Source organism: Melanerpes formicivorus, unplaced genomic scaffold (assembly GCF_026170545.1).
Source record: "Melanerpes formicivorus ecotype bairdi unplaced genomic scaffold, bMelFor1.0.p_v2 SCAF_13, whole genome shotgun sequence".
NCBI lineage: Eukaryota > Metazoa > Chordata > Aves > Piciformes > Picidae > Melanerpes > Melanerpes formicivorus.
This window is the reverse complement of record NW_027142365.1, coordinates 18,707,561-18,725,151: the sequence shown is the minus strand read 5'-3', so window position 1 is coordinate 18,725,151 and position 17,591 is coordinate 18,707,561. Positions and strand designations below refer to the sequence as shown.

The 17,591-nt window shown below is 50.8% G+C and overlaps 1 protein-coding gene across 1 annotated transcript in view; it reads left to right on the top strand.

The window, feature by feature from the left end:
* MALRD1 (MAM and LDL receptor class A domain containing 1) overlaps positions 1-17,591 on the top strand; it is a 348,020-nt gene that overhangs the window by 124,086 nt on the left and 206,343 nt on the right. The window contains 5 exon segments of the mRNA XM_068146420.1: positions 3,923-4,079; positions 6,179-6,289; positions 9,192-9,405; positions 12,891-13,138; positions 16,486-16,783. Coding sequence (XP_068002521.1) covers positions 3,923-4,079; positions 6,179-6,289; positions 9,192-9,405; positions 12,891-13,138; positions 16,486-16,783 — 1,028 coding nt within the window.

Below are 17,591 nucleotides of genomic sequence, written 5' to 3'. Positions count from 1 at the left end.
TCTCCAACCCCCCTGCAGACAGCAGGGACACCTCCAAGATTTCAAACAGGCTTCACTAGTCTTTTGCAAAAGTAGCTTTTAGATTAGTTTTGTTAAACTCTGCAAGGCTGTGGCAGCAAAATCTGCTCCCAGCTGAGGCTTTACTACAGGCACTCCTAGTCCTCTACACTGCTAGACTAGACTAGACTAGACTGGAATAGAATGGAATAGAAGTAGAGTAGAGTAGAGTAGAGTAGAGTAGAATAGAATAGAATGGAATGGAATGGAATAGAATAGAATAGAATAGAATAGAATAGAATAGAATAGAATAGAATAGAATAGAATAGAATAAACCAGGTTGGAAGAGACCTTCAAGATCATCATGTCCAACCTATCATCCAACACCATCCAACCAACTAAGCCATGCAACCAAGCACCCTATCAAGTCTCCTCCTGAACACCTCCAGGGATGGTGACTCCACCACCTCCCCAGGCAGCACATCCCAATGGGCAATCTCTCTGGGAAGAATTTCTTCCTCACCCCCAGCCTGAACCACCCCTGGCACAGCCTGAGACTGTGTCCTCTTGTTCTGGTGCTGCTTGCCTGAGAGAAGAGACCAACCCCCACCTGGCTACAACCTCCCTTAAGGTTGTCATAGACAACAATAAGGTCACCCCTGAGCCTCCTTTTCTCCAGGCTAAGCAACCCCAGCTCCCTCAGCCTCTCCTCACAGGGCTGTGCTCCAAACCCCTCACCAACTTTGCTGCCCTTCTCTGGACACCTTCCAGCAAGTCAACCTCCTTCCTAAACTGAGGTTTAGGACTCAAGGTGTGGCCTAACCAGTGCAGTGTACAGGGGCAGAATGACCTCCCTGCTCCTGCTGGCCACACTCTTCCTGATGCAGGCCAGGATGCCCTTGGCCCTCCTGGCTGCCTGGGCACACTGCAGGCTCATGTTCAGCCTACCATCGACCAGCACCCCCAGGTCCCTCTCTGCCTGGCTGCTCTCAGCCGCTCGACCCCAGCCTGTAGCACTGCCTGGGGTTGCTGTGGCCAAAACCTAATTATGAAAGCTTAAAGAAAAAAAGAGACTGCAAACAACTCTTGAATCTGTTCCACTGATCATTGCCATGCCCAGTTTGTGGACAAAGCTTAGGTAGAAGCTTGAACATTGAAGGTTTCGCCTCAACATGAGGAGAAGCTTCTTTACAGTTAGGGTGATGAGGCCCTGGAGCAGGCTGCCCAGAGAGGTTGTGGAGTCTCCTTCTCTGGACACATTCAAAACCTGTCTGGATGCATTCCTGTGCAGACTACCCTGGGTGACCCTTTGGCAGGGGGTTTGGACTGGACGATCTCTGGAGGTCCCTTCCAACCTCTAATGTACTGTGGTACTGTGACACTGTGAACACCTTCTGGGCATCCCACCTGCTGTTCTCTTGGCAGTGCTTGCTGGGCATGGTCACTTGTGGTGGTGCAAGTTTACAGGGTGGCTGCTCAGAGCTTTTCCTGTCCAACAGGAAGACTGAAAAGCAAGGAAAGCCTAATTCTGAGATCTTTTTTAAAATGTGAGTCCCATTGTCAGCTTTGCAAGCCCTTGTTGGAACTGGTCTTTTGAGGAGCAAATGAGCATGCAGCAGTGAGGAGAGCAGAACCTTATCTTCACTCACCAGCTGCTTCCTATTTTGAAAAGCTCTGTGGTGTGGCTGGCACACTGCAGGGAAAGGATGACATCCAGAGGGGCCTGGACAGGCTGGCAGAGGTGTGACCAAGCCAACCTCATGAAGTTCATCGAGGCTGAGTGCAAGGTCCTGCACCTGGGTTGGGGCAGTCCCAAGCCCAAACCCAGCACAAGCTGGCTGAGGAGTGGCTCAAGAGCAGTCTGGAGGAGAAGGCCTTGGGGGTGTCAGCTGGTGACAAACTCCCCAGGTGCCAGCAATAGTCCCTGGCAGCCCAGCAGGCAGCTGTGTGCTGAGCAGCAGCAAGAGCAGGGAGAGCAGCAGCGCAGGGAGGGGATTCTGCCCCTCTGCTCTGCTCAGCTCAGACCACACCTGAAGTCCAGAGGAGGCCACAAAGATAATCAGAGGGCTGGAGAACCTCCCCTGTGGGGACAGGCTGAGAGAGTTGGAACTGTTGAGCCTGGAGAAGAGAAGGCTCTTTGAGGTCTCTTCCAGCCTTGGTGATTCTGTGATTCTGTGACCTTTGAGCAGCCTCCAGTACCTGAAGAGGGCTTGCAAGGAAGCAGGGAAGTGCTTGCAGTGATAGGATGAGAGGGAATGGATTGAAGCTTGAGGAGGGCAGATTAAGACTGGAGATGAGGAAGAAATTCTTTACAGTGAGGACACTGGCACAGGTTGCCTAGGGAGGTTGTGGATGCCCCTTCCCTGGTGGTGTTGAAGGCCAGGCTGGATGAGGTGTTGAGCAACCTGGGCTGGTGGGAAGTGTCCCTGCCCATGGCAGGGGGTTGGAACTGGATGATCTTTAAGGTTACCATAGTATCATTCAGGGTTGGAAGGGACCACAAGGATCATCTAGTTCCAATCCCCCTGCCATGGGCAGGGACACCCCACACTACATCAGCCTGGCCACAGCCTCATCCAGCCTGGGCTTAAACACCTCCAGGGACAGGGCCCCAACCACCTCCCTGGACAACCCATTCCAGGGCTTCACCACTCTCATGGGGAAGAACTTCCTCCTCCCCTCCAGCCTGAATCTCCCCACCTCCAGCTTCATTCCATTCCCCCTAGTCCTATCACTGCCTGAGATCCTGAGCAGTCTCTCCCCAGCCTTCTTGGAGCCCCCTTCAGATCCTGGAAGGCCACAATGAGGTCACCTGGGAGCCTTCTCTTCTGCAGACTGAACAGCCCCAACTCCTTCAGTCTGTCCCCATAGGAGAGGTGCTCCAGCTCTCTGCTCATTCTTGTGGCCCTTCTCTGGACATGCTTCAGCACCTCCAGATCCCTCTTGTAATAGGGGCTCCAGAACTGGACACAGTACTCCAGGTGGGGTCTCAGCAGAGCTGAGTAGAGGGGAAGGATCACCTCCCTCGACCTGCTGGCCACACTTCTGATGCAGCCCAGGATCTGATTGGCTTTGAGGGCTGCAAGTGCACACTGAGAGCTCCTGTTGAGCTTCTCCTTCCCCAGCACCCCCAAGTCTCTCTCCTCAGGGCTGCTTTCCAGCCAGTCACTGCCCAGCCTGGATTTGTGCCTGGGATTGCCTTGACCCAGATGCAGGACCCTGCCCTTGCTCTTATTGAACTTCATGAGGTTGGCTTGTGCCCACCTCTCCAGCCTGTCCAGGTCCCTCTGGATGGATCCCTTCCCTCCAGCCTGTCTGCTGCACCACACAGCTTGGTGTCATCAGCAAACTTGCTGAGGGTGCACTCAATGCCACTGTCCGTGGCACCCACAAAGATGTTGGTTCCAACCCAAACCATTCTATGAATCTATGGTTTAGGAACCAAATCTTAGATATCCAAAACACTTACATTGTACTTCTAGTCTCTCTATACACTCAGAGTCTGATGCTTACTGCAAAGCCAGCCTCCTATCTCCCAGCAGCTCAGGAGAGGTAAACAGCCTCAAGCTGTGCCAGGGCAAATCTAGGTTGGATCTTAGGCAAAATTTCTTTGCTTCAAGAGAGGTCAGGGATTGGAACAGGCTGCCCAGGGAGGTGGTGGAGTTACCATCCCTGGAGGTGTTCAAGAAATGTGTGGGCATGGCACTTTGGGACATGGTTTGATGGCCATGGTGGTGTTGGGTTGCTGGTTGGACTCATTGGTCTTAGAGATCTTTTCCCTCTGCAAGAGTTCTGCGGTTCTATAATTCTTCCCAGGCAGAAGGTGCTGCCTCTGTATAAGGAAATATTGCCCTTTTAACTTCAGCTAGAACTGTTCTGATGAGCTCTTTTGCTTTCATAATGAGAAGGCTTTCTCTCTGCTCAGGGGTTCTGAGGAAGGCTGGTACCTGTTTGCAGACAGCTCGAACGGAGAATTCGGTCACACAGCCGACATCGCCACCCCTCTCATCTCCTTTACTGGGCCCAAATGCAAAATCACATTCTGGAACCACATGCAGGGGCCAACAATAGGCTCTCTGGAGGTATGCAGATGTTCTTTCATTTGGGTCCCCTTGTGCTTAGCGCTGGTGAGGCCACACCTTGAGTGCTGGGTTCAGTTATGGGGCCCTCGCTCCGAGAAGGACATTGAGGAGCTGGAGCAGGCCCAGAGAAGGGCAACAAAGCTGGGGAAGGGTCTGGAGAGCAGGGCTGGGGAGGAGCAGATGAGGGAGCTGGGGGTGTTTAGTCTGAAGAAAAGAAGGCTGAGGAGAGACCTCATTGCCTACAGCTCCTTGAAAGAAGGTTGCAGTGAAGTCGGGGCCGGTCTCTTCTCCCTGGTACCGTGAGATAGAACAAGAGGAAATGACCTGAAATTCTGCCAGGGGAGGTTTAGGTTGGATATCAGGATTAATTTATTACCTGAAAGAATGGTCAGGGACTGGAACAGGCTGCCCAGGGAGGTGGTGGAGTTACCATCCCTGGAGGTGTTCAAGAATATTGTGGGCATGGCGCTTTGGGATGTGGTTTTATGGCCATGGTGGTCTCAGGTTGCTGGTTAGACTCAACTGTCTTAAAGGTCTTTTCCAACAGCAACAGTCCCATGATTCTGCCAAGGGAATGTACCTCTTTCAGCAGCCTATAAATGCAATGAGTCACTGCAAAGGGAATGAGTTGAACTGTGATGTTGTTCTCAACAATTGTTTTTAGCCACACATCTGGGCAAAACTACAATATTTCCCACAGATGTTCCACTACAGCTACAGCATGAGAAGGCAGGGACACCTCTCAACAAATCTTGGTTACTCAAGGCATCAGCCAACCTGTCCTTGAACACCTCCAGGGAGGAGGCAACAACCTATCTGGGGAGCCTAGTTCCACAGCCTCACCAATGGGTCCATGTCCCAGTGGAGGCCAGTGACAAGCGGAGTCCCTCAGGGATCAGTCCTGGGACCAGGCTTGTTCAACATCTTTGTGGGTGCCATGGACAGTGGCATTGAGTGCACCCTCAGCAAGTTTGCTGATGACACCAAGCTGTGTGGTGCAGCAGACAGCTGGAGGGAAGGATCCATCCAGAGGGACCTGGACAGGCTGGAGAGGTGGGCACAAGCCAACCTCATGATGTTCAACAAGACCAAGGGCAGGGTCCTGCATCTGGGTGGAGGCAATCCCAGGCACAAATACAGGCTGGGCAGGGACTGTCTGGAAAGCAGCCCTGAGGAGAGAGCCTTGGGGGTGCTGGGGGAGGAGAAGCTCACCAGGAGCTCTCAGTGTGCACTTGCAGCCCAGAAAGCCAACCAGATCCTGGGCTGCAGCAGGAGAAGTGTGGCCAGCAGGGCAAGGGAGGTGATTCTCCCCCTCTACTCTGGTGAGACCCCACCTGGAGTACTGTGTCCAGTTCTGGAGCCCCTATTACAAGAGGGATGTGGAGGTGCTGGAAGGTGTCCAGAGAAGGGCCACCAGGATGAGCAGAGGGCTGGAGCACCTCTCCTGTGAGGACAGACTGAAGGAGTTGGGGCTGTTCAGTCTGCAGAAGAGAAGGCTCCCAGGTGACCTCATTGTGGCCTTCCAGGATCTGAAGGGGACTACAGGAAGGCTGGGGAGGGACTGCTCAGGATCTCAGGCAGTGATAGGACTAGGGGGAATGGAATGAAGCTGGAGATGGGGAGATTCAGGCTGGAGGTGAGGAGGAAGTTCTTCCCCATGAGAGTGGTGAAGCCCTGGAATGGGTTGTCCAGGGAGGTGGTTGGGGCCCTGTCCCTGGAGGTGTTTAAGCCCAGGCTGGATGAGGCTGTGGCCAGGCTGATGTAGTGTGGGGTGTCCCTGCCCATGGCAGGGGGGTTGGAACTAGATGACCCTTGTGGTCCCTTCCAACCCTTAATGACACTATGATGCTATGATACCACCCTTGTACTGAAGAATTTCTTCTTAAGCTTCAGTCTAACCCTACTCTCCCTCAGCTTGAAACCATTCCCCCTTGTCCTATTGCCTGGCACCCTCATGCAAAGCTATTCTGTGGTATTTGCTGGTGACACAGACATCAGTTGGATTAGAAACCCTCGGAGGCTTTCATACAATGAAGGGACCTGGAGTGAGCTGATAATAGAAAGGTATTTTTGTAAACCAGAATTATTTCTTTTCCTAGGTGCTTTGTAAAACTGGCAACAGGACTTCTAAACTGTGGACTCAGAGTGGCAGCCAAGGCCCTCAGTGGAACAGAGCAGAAGTCTTCTTAGGCATCCGCTCAGATTTCCAGGTGTGTGCATCTCCGTTCTGTGCTTTGCATACTTCTGTTATGCAATCTTCACCTCCTCATTTCCCTTTTCACCCCATATCCATACTGGACCTCCCCTTCTGAACAGCACAAGCAAACTTTTTGGCCAACTGATCAAACCTGATCTTCTTCTATGACCTGGTGGATGTGGGGCAGGCTGTGGATGTGCTCTGCCTGGACTTCAGCAAGGCCTTTGACACCGTCCCCCACAGCAAACTCCTGGCCAAGCTGTCAGCCCCTGGCTTGGACAGCAGCACTCTGAGCTGGGTTAGGAACTGGCTGGAGGCTGAGCCAGAGAGTGGTGGTGAATGGTGCCACAGCCAGCTGGCAGCCAGGCACCAGTGGTGTGTCCCAGGGATCAGTGCTGGGCCCCATCCTGTTCAATATCTTTATTGATGATCTGGATGAGGGCCTTGAGTCTATCATCAGTAAGTTTGCAGATGACACCAAGCTGGGAGCAGGAGTTGTGGCCAGCAGGAGCAGGGAAGTCATTCTGCCCTGTACTCAGCACTGCTTAGGCCACACCTTGAGTCCTGTGTCCAGTTCTGGGCTCCTCAGTTTAAGAAGGACATTGAGACTCTTAAAGGTGTCCAGAGAAGGACAACAAAGCTGGGGAGGGGTCTGGAGCACAGCCCTGTGAGGAGAGGCTGAGGGAGCTGGGGTTGCTTAGCCTGGAGAAGAGGAGGCTCAGGGGAGATCTTCTTGGTCTCTCCAACTCCCTGAAGGGAGGTTGTAGCCAGGTGGGGGTTGGTCTCTTCTCCTGGGCACCCAGCACCAGAACAAGGGGACACAGTCTCAAGCTGTACCTGGGGAGGTCTAGGCTGGAGGTCAGGAAGAAATTCTTCCCAGCAAGAGAGATTGGCCATTGGAATGTGCTGCCCAGGGAGGTGGTGGAGTCACCATCCCTGGAGGTGTTTAGGAAGAGCCTGGCTGAGGCACTTGGTGCCATGGTTTAGTTGATCAGATGGTGCTGGGTGACAGGTTGGACTGGATGATCTCAAAGGTGTTTTCCAACCTGGTTAATTCTGTATTCTGTGTTCTGTATTTTCTCACCCCAATCTCAATTTGATATCCATTTTTAAGACAAAGAATCCATTGTCTGCTTGAATACACCTCAGGCTAAACTATTCCACTTCCTTCCCCTTAATGTGAAGTGATGTTACACATGGGTTCTGACAAAAGTGTCTTGAGCATGATGTTGGCTTTGAAATATGAGCTAGTTCCTAAGCCTCTTACAGCTACTTAGCCACGGGTGTGCTGTGTTTAGTTGTATCCTTGCTAATACAATCCAAACAGCCAGGAAGGTCTTTGACACTGTGCTGTGTCCCCTGGTACTCCTGTCTTGGGTGGCTTTGAATGAGGCTTTAACCTGGATGAGGCACTTGATGCCATGGTTCAGTTGATTAGATGGTGTTGGGTGATAGGTTGGACTGGATGATCTCTGAGGTCTTTTCCAACCTGGTTAATTCTATTCTATTCTATTCTATTCTATTCTATTCTATTCTATTCTATTCTATTCTATTCTATTCTATTCTATTCTATTCTATTCTATTCTATTCTTTTCTACTCCCAAGATCATATCCTTAGCAGCATCCCTATACCAAAACCCTTGTCAGAAATAGCAGCTAACTAGCAGAAGCAGAATCTCTCTTATTGTGAAGAACTTCGTCCTGCTTCTGCTGTCAATCTGTATCACAGTCTCACAGTATCACTAAGGTTGGAAGAGACCTCAAAGATCATCGAGTCCAACCTGTCACCACAGACCTCATGACTAGACCATGGCACCAAGTGCCACATCCAATCTCCTCTTGAACATCTCCAGGGACAGGGACTCCACCACCTCCCTGGGCAGCATATTCCAATGACCAATGACTCTCTCAGTGAAGAACTTTCTCCTCACCTTAAGCCTGAATTTCCCCTGGTGCAGCTTGAGACTGTGTCCCCGTGTTCTGGTGCTGGCTGCCTGGGAGAAGAGACCAACCCCTTCCTGGCTTCAACCACCTTTCAGGGGGTTGTAGAGAGAAATGTGGTCACCCCTGAGCCTCCTCTTCTCCAGGCTAAGTAACCCCAGCACCCTCAGCCTCTTCTCACAGGGCTGTGCTCAAGGCCTCTTCCCAAGCCTTGTTGCCCTTCTCTGGACACCTTCAAGTGTTTCGATGTCCTTCCTAAACTGAGGGGCCCAGAACTGGACACAGGACTCAAGCTGTGGCCTAACCAATGCAGAGTCCAGGGGCACAATGACTTCCCTGCTCCTGCTGGTCACACTGTTCCTAATGCAGGCCAGGATGCCCTTGGCCTTCTTGGCCATCTGGGCACACTACTGGCTCATGTTTAGGCGGCTGTCAATCAGCACCCCCAGGTCCCTCTCTGTTTGGCAGCTCTCAGCCACTCTGACCCCAGCCTGTATCTCTGCATGGGGTTGCTGTGGCCAAAGTGCAGGCCCTGGCACTTGGACTTGTTGAATGCCATCCTGTTGGATGCCCATCTGTCCCCTGTTTTTCTGCCTCTCTCTCCCTTCCCAGCACAGATCTGTTGTCTCTTGTGATGTGAGGGAGGTTTGTGGCCTGGCTTAGCCTGGGCAAAGATACTTTGGTAACTGCACCATTCGGCTTAGCTTGGGGAGTAAGGACAAATGTTAAGAGGCCTGGGGTGGCATGGAAGCCAGGTTTGTTGGAAGGCTGTTGGCTTAATGAGGTTGTTGCAAGCTGAAATGTGAATTTGGATGTTTTGCACTTCACAGACAGTGTCAGTATCTGTCCATAGCATTGCCATTTAAATTCCCAGTTCTGTGAGCAGCAGTTTGATTTCACTCCTGTGGGGAGGGGTAAAACATCTTGCTGCCTGCTCCAAGATGATAACTAAGACCCTCTGTCCTTTTGATCAGGTTGTTTTCAGGGCCAAACGTGGTGTCAGCTACATGGGGGACGTGGCAGTGGACGATATCACTTTTGAGGATTGCTCCCCTTTGCTCATCCCAGGCAGGCCTTGCACGTCAGAGGAGTTCACGTGTGCCAACCAGTACTGCATCCCAAAGGATCACCTGTGTGATTTTGTGAATGACTGTGCAGATAACTCAGATGAGAGCCCAGCTTTCTGCAGTAAGTGTGCTCATTGATAAAATACCATTGTTGTAGAGAAGCATGCCTGCTGTGAATTGTTAGCACTGGAATGATCGAGGCGATCCCGGGCACTGATAGAGGCTGGGCAGGGACTGGCTGGAGAGCAGCCCTGAAGAAAAGGCCTTGGTGGGGCTAAGGGAGGAGAAGCTCAACAGGAGCCAGCAGTGAGCACTTGCAGCCCAGAGAGCCAAGCAGAGCCTGGGCTGCAGCAAGAGAAGTGTGGCCAGCAGGGCCAGGGAGGGGATTCTGCCCCTCTGCTCCACTCTGCTGAGACCACAGCTGCAGCTCTGGGGCCAGTTCTGGAGCCTCTGTTACAGGAAGGCTCTGGAGGTGCTGGAAGGTGTCCAGAGAAGGGCCACGAGGAGGAGCAGAGGGCTGGAGCTGCTCTGCTATGAGGACAGACTGAGAGAGTTGGGGTTGTGCAGTCTGGAGAGGAGAAGGCTCCCAGGAGACCTTCTTGTGGCCCTCCAGGATGTGCAGGGGGCTGCAAGAAGGCTGGGGAGGAACCTTTGAGGGTGTGAGGGAGTGATAGGACTGGGGGGAATGAAGCTAAACTAGAAATGGGGAGATTCATATTGGATGTTAGGAAGGAGTTCTTCCCCATGAAGATGGTGAGGTGCCCAAGGAGCCTTCTTTTCTCCAGGAGTCACATTATTAAGCTTCTCTGCAACCTCCACAGCAGGGAGAGCATGGCACTAAGCTATGTGGGGCCCAGTTCTGATCCTCTGCAACTAAAATTGAGCTGTATGTCAGGTTGGAATTAATCTGTTGAGAAAGGTTCTTATATTTGGGCTTTTATTTTCTGAACTATTTAAAAGCTGTGTAGCTGTGACTTCTTTGAGTCTTGAGGATTATCTGTATTTCCCATGGAACATCATCAGCCAAGAAAACACTGAAGCATTAAAACAAGTTCAAGCAGGCTGATGGGATTTAGTTTCACAACCTCCTAAATTATTCTGTTCTGCTTCTCTATTAGAAAATACACAGAATCATAGGATGGTCTGGGCCAGAAGGGGCCTCCAAAGCTCATCCACTCCAACCTCCCTGCAGTCAGCAGGAACATCCTCCACTAGATCAGGTTGCCCAGAGTTCTGTCCAGCCTCACCTTGAATAGCTCCAGGGATGGGACTCAACCACCTCCCTGGGCAACCTGTGCCAGTGTTCCACCAGCCTCATGGTGCAGAACTTGTTCCTCACATCCAATCTCAATCTGCTCTGCTCTAGTCTGAAGCCATTGCCCCTGGTCCTGTCCCTGCAGGCCTTTGCAAACAGTCTGTCTTCAGCATTCCTGGAGCCCCCTTCAGGTCCTGGCAGGCTGCTCTTAGGTCTCCCTGGAGCCTTCTCTTCTCCAGGCTGAACACCCCCAGCTCCCTCAGCCTGTCCTTGTAGCAGAGCTGCTCCAACCCCCTGATCATTTTCATGTCCCTCTTCTGGACCCTCTCCATCAGCTCTATGTCCTTCCTATATTGAGGGCTCCATAGCTGCACACAGCACTGCAGGTGAGGTCTCAGCAGAGCAGAGCCAAGTGTCAGAATCTCCTCTCTGGATCTCTGGCAATGCTGCTTTGGATGCATCCCAGGCTGCCCTTGGCCTCCTGTGCTGCAAGCTCACACTGCCTGCTCCTGCCCAGTTTATGAGTCGAAACAGTCCCACCAGAAACTGCTCTCCTCTGCGTTGCTTTTAAAAATAAAATAATATTATTTTTTAAATGTAAAGAATTTAAAAATGATTTGGAAAGAAAATCATTACAATTAAGAACAGCATTTGCTGCCTACCTTTGAGCAGGAAGCGTTGCGATGATTACAGAGCCTCACAAACACAGAGTTCATTCTCATGCTGAAGCTGCTGTTTGAAATGCCCACTCTCTCCTGGGGAATTTGGAATTTCTTTTGTTGGTGCTGCCTCCACTTTGTGCATTTAATAAAGTGGAAATCCCTAAGGCCAACAGCATGCTGGCCTGCATCAGTAATATATTGACCAGCAGGAGCAAGGAAGTGACTGTGCCCTGCGCTCAGCACTGGTGAGGCCACAGCTTGAGTGCTGGGCTCAGTTTTGGGGCTCTCACCCCAAGAGGGTGCTGGAGCAGGTCCAGAGAAGGGCAACAAAACCAAAGGGTGTGGAGAACAGGGCTGGTGAGGAGCAGCTGAGGGAGCTGGGGGTGTCTAGCCTGGAGAAGAGGAGGCTGAGGGGAGACCTTATTGCTCTCAACAGCTCCCTGAAATGAGGTTGGAGCCAGGTTGGTGATGGTCTCCTCTCTCTCTAGTATCACATGAGAGGAGGTGAAAATGGCCTGCAGCTGTGCCAGGGAAGGTTTAGGTTGGAGATTAGGAAAAATTTCTTTCCTTCAAGGGTGGTCAGGGATTGGAACAGACTGCCCAGGAGGTGCTGGTATCACCATCACAGTATCACAGTATCACAGTATAACCAAGGTTGGAAGAGACCTCAAAGATCGTCGAGTCCAACCTATAAACACAGACCCCATGACTAGACCATGGCACCAAGTGCCACATCCAATCCCCTCTTGAACACCTCCAGGGATGGGGACTCCACCACCTCCCTGGGCAGCACATTCCAATGACTAATGACTCTCTCAATGAAGAACTTTCTCCTCACCTCCAGCCTAAACTTGCCCTGGCACAGCTTGAGACTGTGTCCCCTTGTCCTGGTGCTGGGTGACTGGGAGAAGAGACCAACCCCCACCTGGCTACAACCTCCCTTCAGGGAGTTGTAGAGGACAATGAGGTCACCCCTGAGCCTCCTCTTCTCCAGGCTAAGCAACCCCAGCTCCCTCAGCCTCTCCTCACAGGGCTGTGCTCAAGGCCTCTCCCCAGCTTTGTTGCCCTTCTCTGGACACCTTCAAGTCTCTCAATGTCCTTCTTAAACTGAGGGGCCCAGAACTGCACACAGGACTCAAGGTGTGGCCTAACCAGTGCTGAGCACAGGGGCACAATGACTTCCCTGCTCCTGCTGGCCACCATGCCTGGAGGTGTTCAAGGAATGCATGGCCCTGGCACTTTGGGTCATGATTTAATGGCCATGGTGGTGATAGGTTAATGGTTGGACTTGGTGGTCTTAGAGGTCTTTTCCAACAGCAGCAATTCCATGAGTCCTCCAAGAAATGCTGGTTTTCTGCAGATGTCTTGGATGTCCTATGGTGGCCATCAGCTGACTTCTGTCTAAAGACCTGTTCACTTTGACATAAAATAGGCTTCCATGTTTTGTCACTTCTGCAATACTGAGGACTTCATTGACTATAATAAGGAGCACAGAGACCTGCCTCATCTTCGTGCAGTTTTATTCTATCCTATTACTGTATCCTAGAGCAAGAAAAATGTTTTAAGTTCTATTTTATAATTAAAAAGTGTATTTTTTTCAATGGATTTGCCTGCTCTGTTGTACCAGCTGCACCTAACCAACACTTTTGAATCAAGCTCTCTTTCCCTGTGTGTGCAAATGTCTTTCAGGTACCTCCATTGGTCACTGCAACTTTGAGTTTGACCTTTGTGGATGGAAGCAAGATGAAAGTGATGACACTGACTGGAACCTCAGAACTAGCCGCATTGTAAACATGGGCACTGCACCAGCTACTGATCATACACTGCAAGAGCCATCTGGTCATTATATTTTTATAAAGAATTCATTTTTTCACCTGCCAGGGAGTAAAGCCAGGATTTCCGGTCCTGTCCTGAGCAGGAGGAACAAGAACTGCAAGGTAGGTAGCAGTGTGGTACTAACAGGAGTGCAGAAATGGTTTCTAGTTTGCACCAAGATAACACTCCTTCAATGAGGAAAGATGAGCACTGAAGTGTGTCTTGAGAAAGGACAAGCATCTTGGAGAAGAGTCAAGGAGTGGTCTGATTTCTGGCCTACAAGAAAGCTGGGCAGGGACTTTTGGGGGTGTCAGGGAGTGATAGGACTGGGGGGGGATGGAGCAAAACTAGAGGCATTCAGATTGGATTCAGACTGGATTCAGATTGGGTGTTAGGAAGAAGTTGTTCCCCATGAGGGTGGTGAGAGCCTGGCACAGGTTGCCCAGGGAGGTGGTGAGTCTTAAAACTCATTACTAGTGTAGGGCTCTCCATTGCTTCCCTTGAGAGATGATTCCAATGTCCAACTGTTCTTGGGGGGAAACATTCTCTTCTGCAGTCCCATGGCAATCTCCCCAGCAGTAATGTGCCCCCATCACCCCTTGTCTTTTCCATGGGAATCCTCATACAAACAGAGTCTCCATTCTGACTGCAGCCACCATTTATGTACTGGTCCATGGTGACTGGCCACTGGAATGTGCTGCCCAGGGAGGTGGTGGAGTCACCATCACTGGAGGTGTTTAGGAAGAGCCTGGATGAGGCCCTTGGTGCCATGGTTTAGCTGATTAGATGGTGTTGGGTGATAGGTTGGACTGGATGATCTCAAAGGTCTTTTCCAACATGGTTTACTCTGTATTCTGTATTCTGGTGGAAGCCTCCTGCCTGGAGGTGTTTGCAGCCAGGCTGGATGTGGCTGTGAGCAACCTGCTGTAGTGTGAGGTGTCCCTGCCCATGGCAGGGCGATTGGAACTGGCTGATCCTTGAGGTCCCTTCCAACCCTAACCTGCCTTTGAGCAGTTCCAGACTTGGAGTCCTCACAGCTTCTCTGGGCAACCTGTTCCTGTGCCTCACCACACTTGTGGAGATCTAAATCCAGCTCCTTCCAGTGTGAAGCCATTAACCCTCATCCTGGCACTCCAGCCTTTGTCAAAAGTCTCCTTCCAGCTCTCCTGGATTCCCTTTCAATTATTGTAGAGCTGCTCTAAGGTTTCCCTGGAGCCTTCTCTTCTCAAGGTTGAGCAACCCCAACTCTCTCAGACTGTCTTCATAGCAGAGGTGCTCCAGCCCTCACACCATCTTTGTGGCCTCCTCTGGATCCAGTCCACCAGGTCCATGTCCTTCTTGCACTGTGTGCTCCTGAGTGGGGTCTCACCAGAGCAGAAGAGAAGCTCCCCCCTTGACCTGCTGGCCACAGTTCTTGGAGGTACTCTGATCTTTGTCAGTGACAAGATATCAAACCAAGCTGATCAGATGCAGATATTCCTTTTGTTGCTCTTGAGTTGGAAACAGCTGAGTGGACAAGGTGGCCAAGAAGGCCAATGGCATCCTGGCCTGCATCAGGAAGAGTGTGGCCAGCAGGAGCAGGGAGGTCATTCTGCCCTGTGCTCAGCACTGCTTAGGCCACACCTTGAGTCCTGTGTCCAGTTCTGGGCTCCTCAGGCCAGGAAAGATGTTGAGATGCTGGAAGGTGTCCAGAGAAGGGCAACAAAGCTGGGGAGGGGTCTGGAGCACAGCCCTGTGAGGAGAGGCTGAGGGAGCTGGGGTTGCTTAGCCTGGAGAAGAGGAGGCTCAAGGGAGACCTTTTTGCTCTCTCCAAGTCCCTGAAGGCAGGTTGTAGCCAGATGGGGTTTGGTCTCTTCTCCCAGGCATCCAGCACCAGAACAAGAGGACACAGTCTCAAGCTGTGCCAGGGGATGTTCAGGCTGGGAGTGAGGATAAAGTTCTTCATAGAGAGAGTAATTGTCCATTGGAATGTGCTGCCCAGGGAGGTGTTCAAGAGGGGATTGGACATGGCACTTGGAGCCATGGTTTAGTAGTCATGAGGTGACAGGTTGGACTTGATGATCTCTGAGGTCTTTTACAGCCTTATTGATTCTATGACATTTAATGGTGATGACTCTTCACATGGCTTTTTCTGGTTCCTGTTCTGTATGTACTTGATCTTGCAGCAGTTCTGTGCTTCGTAAGCTTTTCCCCCAATTTTATATTTCAATAATGAAAAACCACTCTTTCCTAACCCAGACACCTCTCATGTTGTATTTTAGCTGTTGCTTTGCATTCCTACAGCCCATGCAGATGTTCTGCTCCCATGTAGAAGGGATTATTTTTGACTGACTGTGATGGTTTGAGCTTTAACTGAGACTTAAGAGCTCAGATGGGGACAAGGCTGAGAATCCCTCCCCGGCTCCTCCCTTCTCTTTCCCAATAGAGAGGAAAAAGAAAGGGAAGGAGCAAATCCAGCAAGAAATAATTTGGATTTGGCTTGGAAGTAGAGAGGTAAAGAATTTTCTTTAAACAATGTATGTATACGTAATAATAACAGGTAGGGTTCACAAAGGAACAAGGATGGATGGGAGAAAAAATGAGCATACAAAACCAGTCTCTTTGAAGAGGTGTGGAGGTAGCAGGGAGAAGGATCAGGCCTGACCATGTGGCAGAGAAGCAGGGAGCCAGCAGCAGTCCTCATCCAGGCAAAGGCAGGGGCCAAGAGACCTAATGGCTGCAGTATCCTCCTTTGTATAGCCTTGTTGGGCAGGGAGGGGGAGTGGAACAGACTAATTTAGTTTCCCAGGGGGAAAACCCCCTGCAGGGAGGGCAGATGCTCTCACAAGCCCTCCCCTCCCTGCTTCCAGGATGGACATTAACCCATCACACTGATGCACTCTTTATAATCCAGCACAAGCACATTCCTAACCAGAATAGCATATGGTAGAAGGAAGTTACTTCCCACTTTTTCATTGTAACAGCTTCCTTCAATCAAGCACTTGGAGTTTTATTAACCTGTACATGCAAGGTTTGTTCCAGGGGATGCAAGATCAGCTGTCACAGTAGTGTCATGCTGGCCTCGAAGTTCAGCCTGTGGAACAGTTCAGAAGTTGTCCCTAGCAAGCCTTTTTCTGTGATTTTTAATTGCACTGATTTGGAGTCAGTCAAATCAAAGAGTTGTTCTGAATGCTGCTGCTGATGCTCTGTTTAACCGTGCTGAGACACTGGAAGAAGTTGCCCAGGGAGGTTGTGGAGTCACCATCCCTGGAGGTGTTCAAGGCCAGGTTGGATGAGGCCTTGAACAACCTGACGTTGTATGAGGTGTCCCTGCCCATGGTAGGGGGGTTTGAAACTAGGTGACCTTTAAGTTCCATTCCAGGCCAAACCATTCTAGGATTCAATGGTAAGAATGAGGGTAAATAGAGTAGCAGAATGTGCCTCACTAAGTCAGCTGTTGCATACGTGACTCTCCTGCTCTTGCTTGCAGATGCTTTTCTATTTCCATATGTATGGAGCTCACGTTGGGTCATTGATTGTCTACCAGAGGACTACATCAAAGCATGAACAAATTCTCCTGAATCTTACTGGCAGTCAGGGAAATTTCTGGCAGCACAAGGCACTGATCCTGTCTGGAGATGGAGAGGAAGATTTCCAAGTTGTCTTTGAGGGGATAACTGGAAAAGGTCCCAAAGATGGCCTTGCACTTGATGACCTGACATTTTCCAGGGAGTGCTTACCAGCCCAGGAGTTTTTGCCAGCAGAACCCATAACACTGCCTTCAACAGGTATGTTCTTGCTGTAGACAGTCACAGAGTCACAGAATCACAGACCTCTGAACACCATCCTGTCCAACCCCCCTGCTAGAGCAGGAAAACCCACAGTAAATCAGATAGAAACACAAACAGATGGGTTTTGAATCCCTCCAGAGATGGAGACTTCATAACCTCTCTGGGCAGCCAGGCCCAGTGCTCTGCCACCCTCAGAGTAAGTCTGGAAAGAATGAATAAAGTAAGTCTGGAAAGAATGAACTTTGTTCAGCCTGGAGAAGAGAAGGCAGAGGGGAAACCTTATCACCATGGACCAGTACAAACATGGTGGCTGCCAGGAGGATGGAGGCTCCCTGTTGACAAGGAGTCTGGGGGAAAGGCAAGGGCTGATGGGGACAAGTTACAGCTGAAGGGATTCCCTTTGGACTCCAGAAGAAAATGTTTCCCTATGAGAACAGTGAGACATTGAGACATTGCAATCATCTCCCAAGGGAAGTGGTGGAGTCCCCTACACTGGACAGCTGTAAGACTCAGCTTGCCAGGCTGCTGGGCCAGCTCATTTCAACTCCACTATCACCTAGACAGGTTAGACCAGATCTTTAATGGGGGGTCTCTTCTAACCTGGAGCTCTGTGATTCTGTGAATAGAAGCATTGCTTTCATTCCTTACTCTCTCCTTCCAAGGAGAAATAGAATTACAAAGTCTGCTGGACATGTTGAAACCATAGAATTGTAGAAACATAGAATGGTCTGCGCTGGAAGGGACCTCCAAAACTCATCCAGCCTAACCCCCATGCAATCAGCAGGGACATCCCCAAATAGATCAC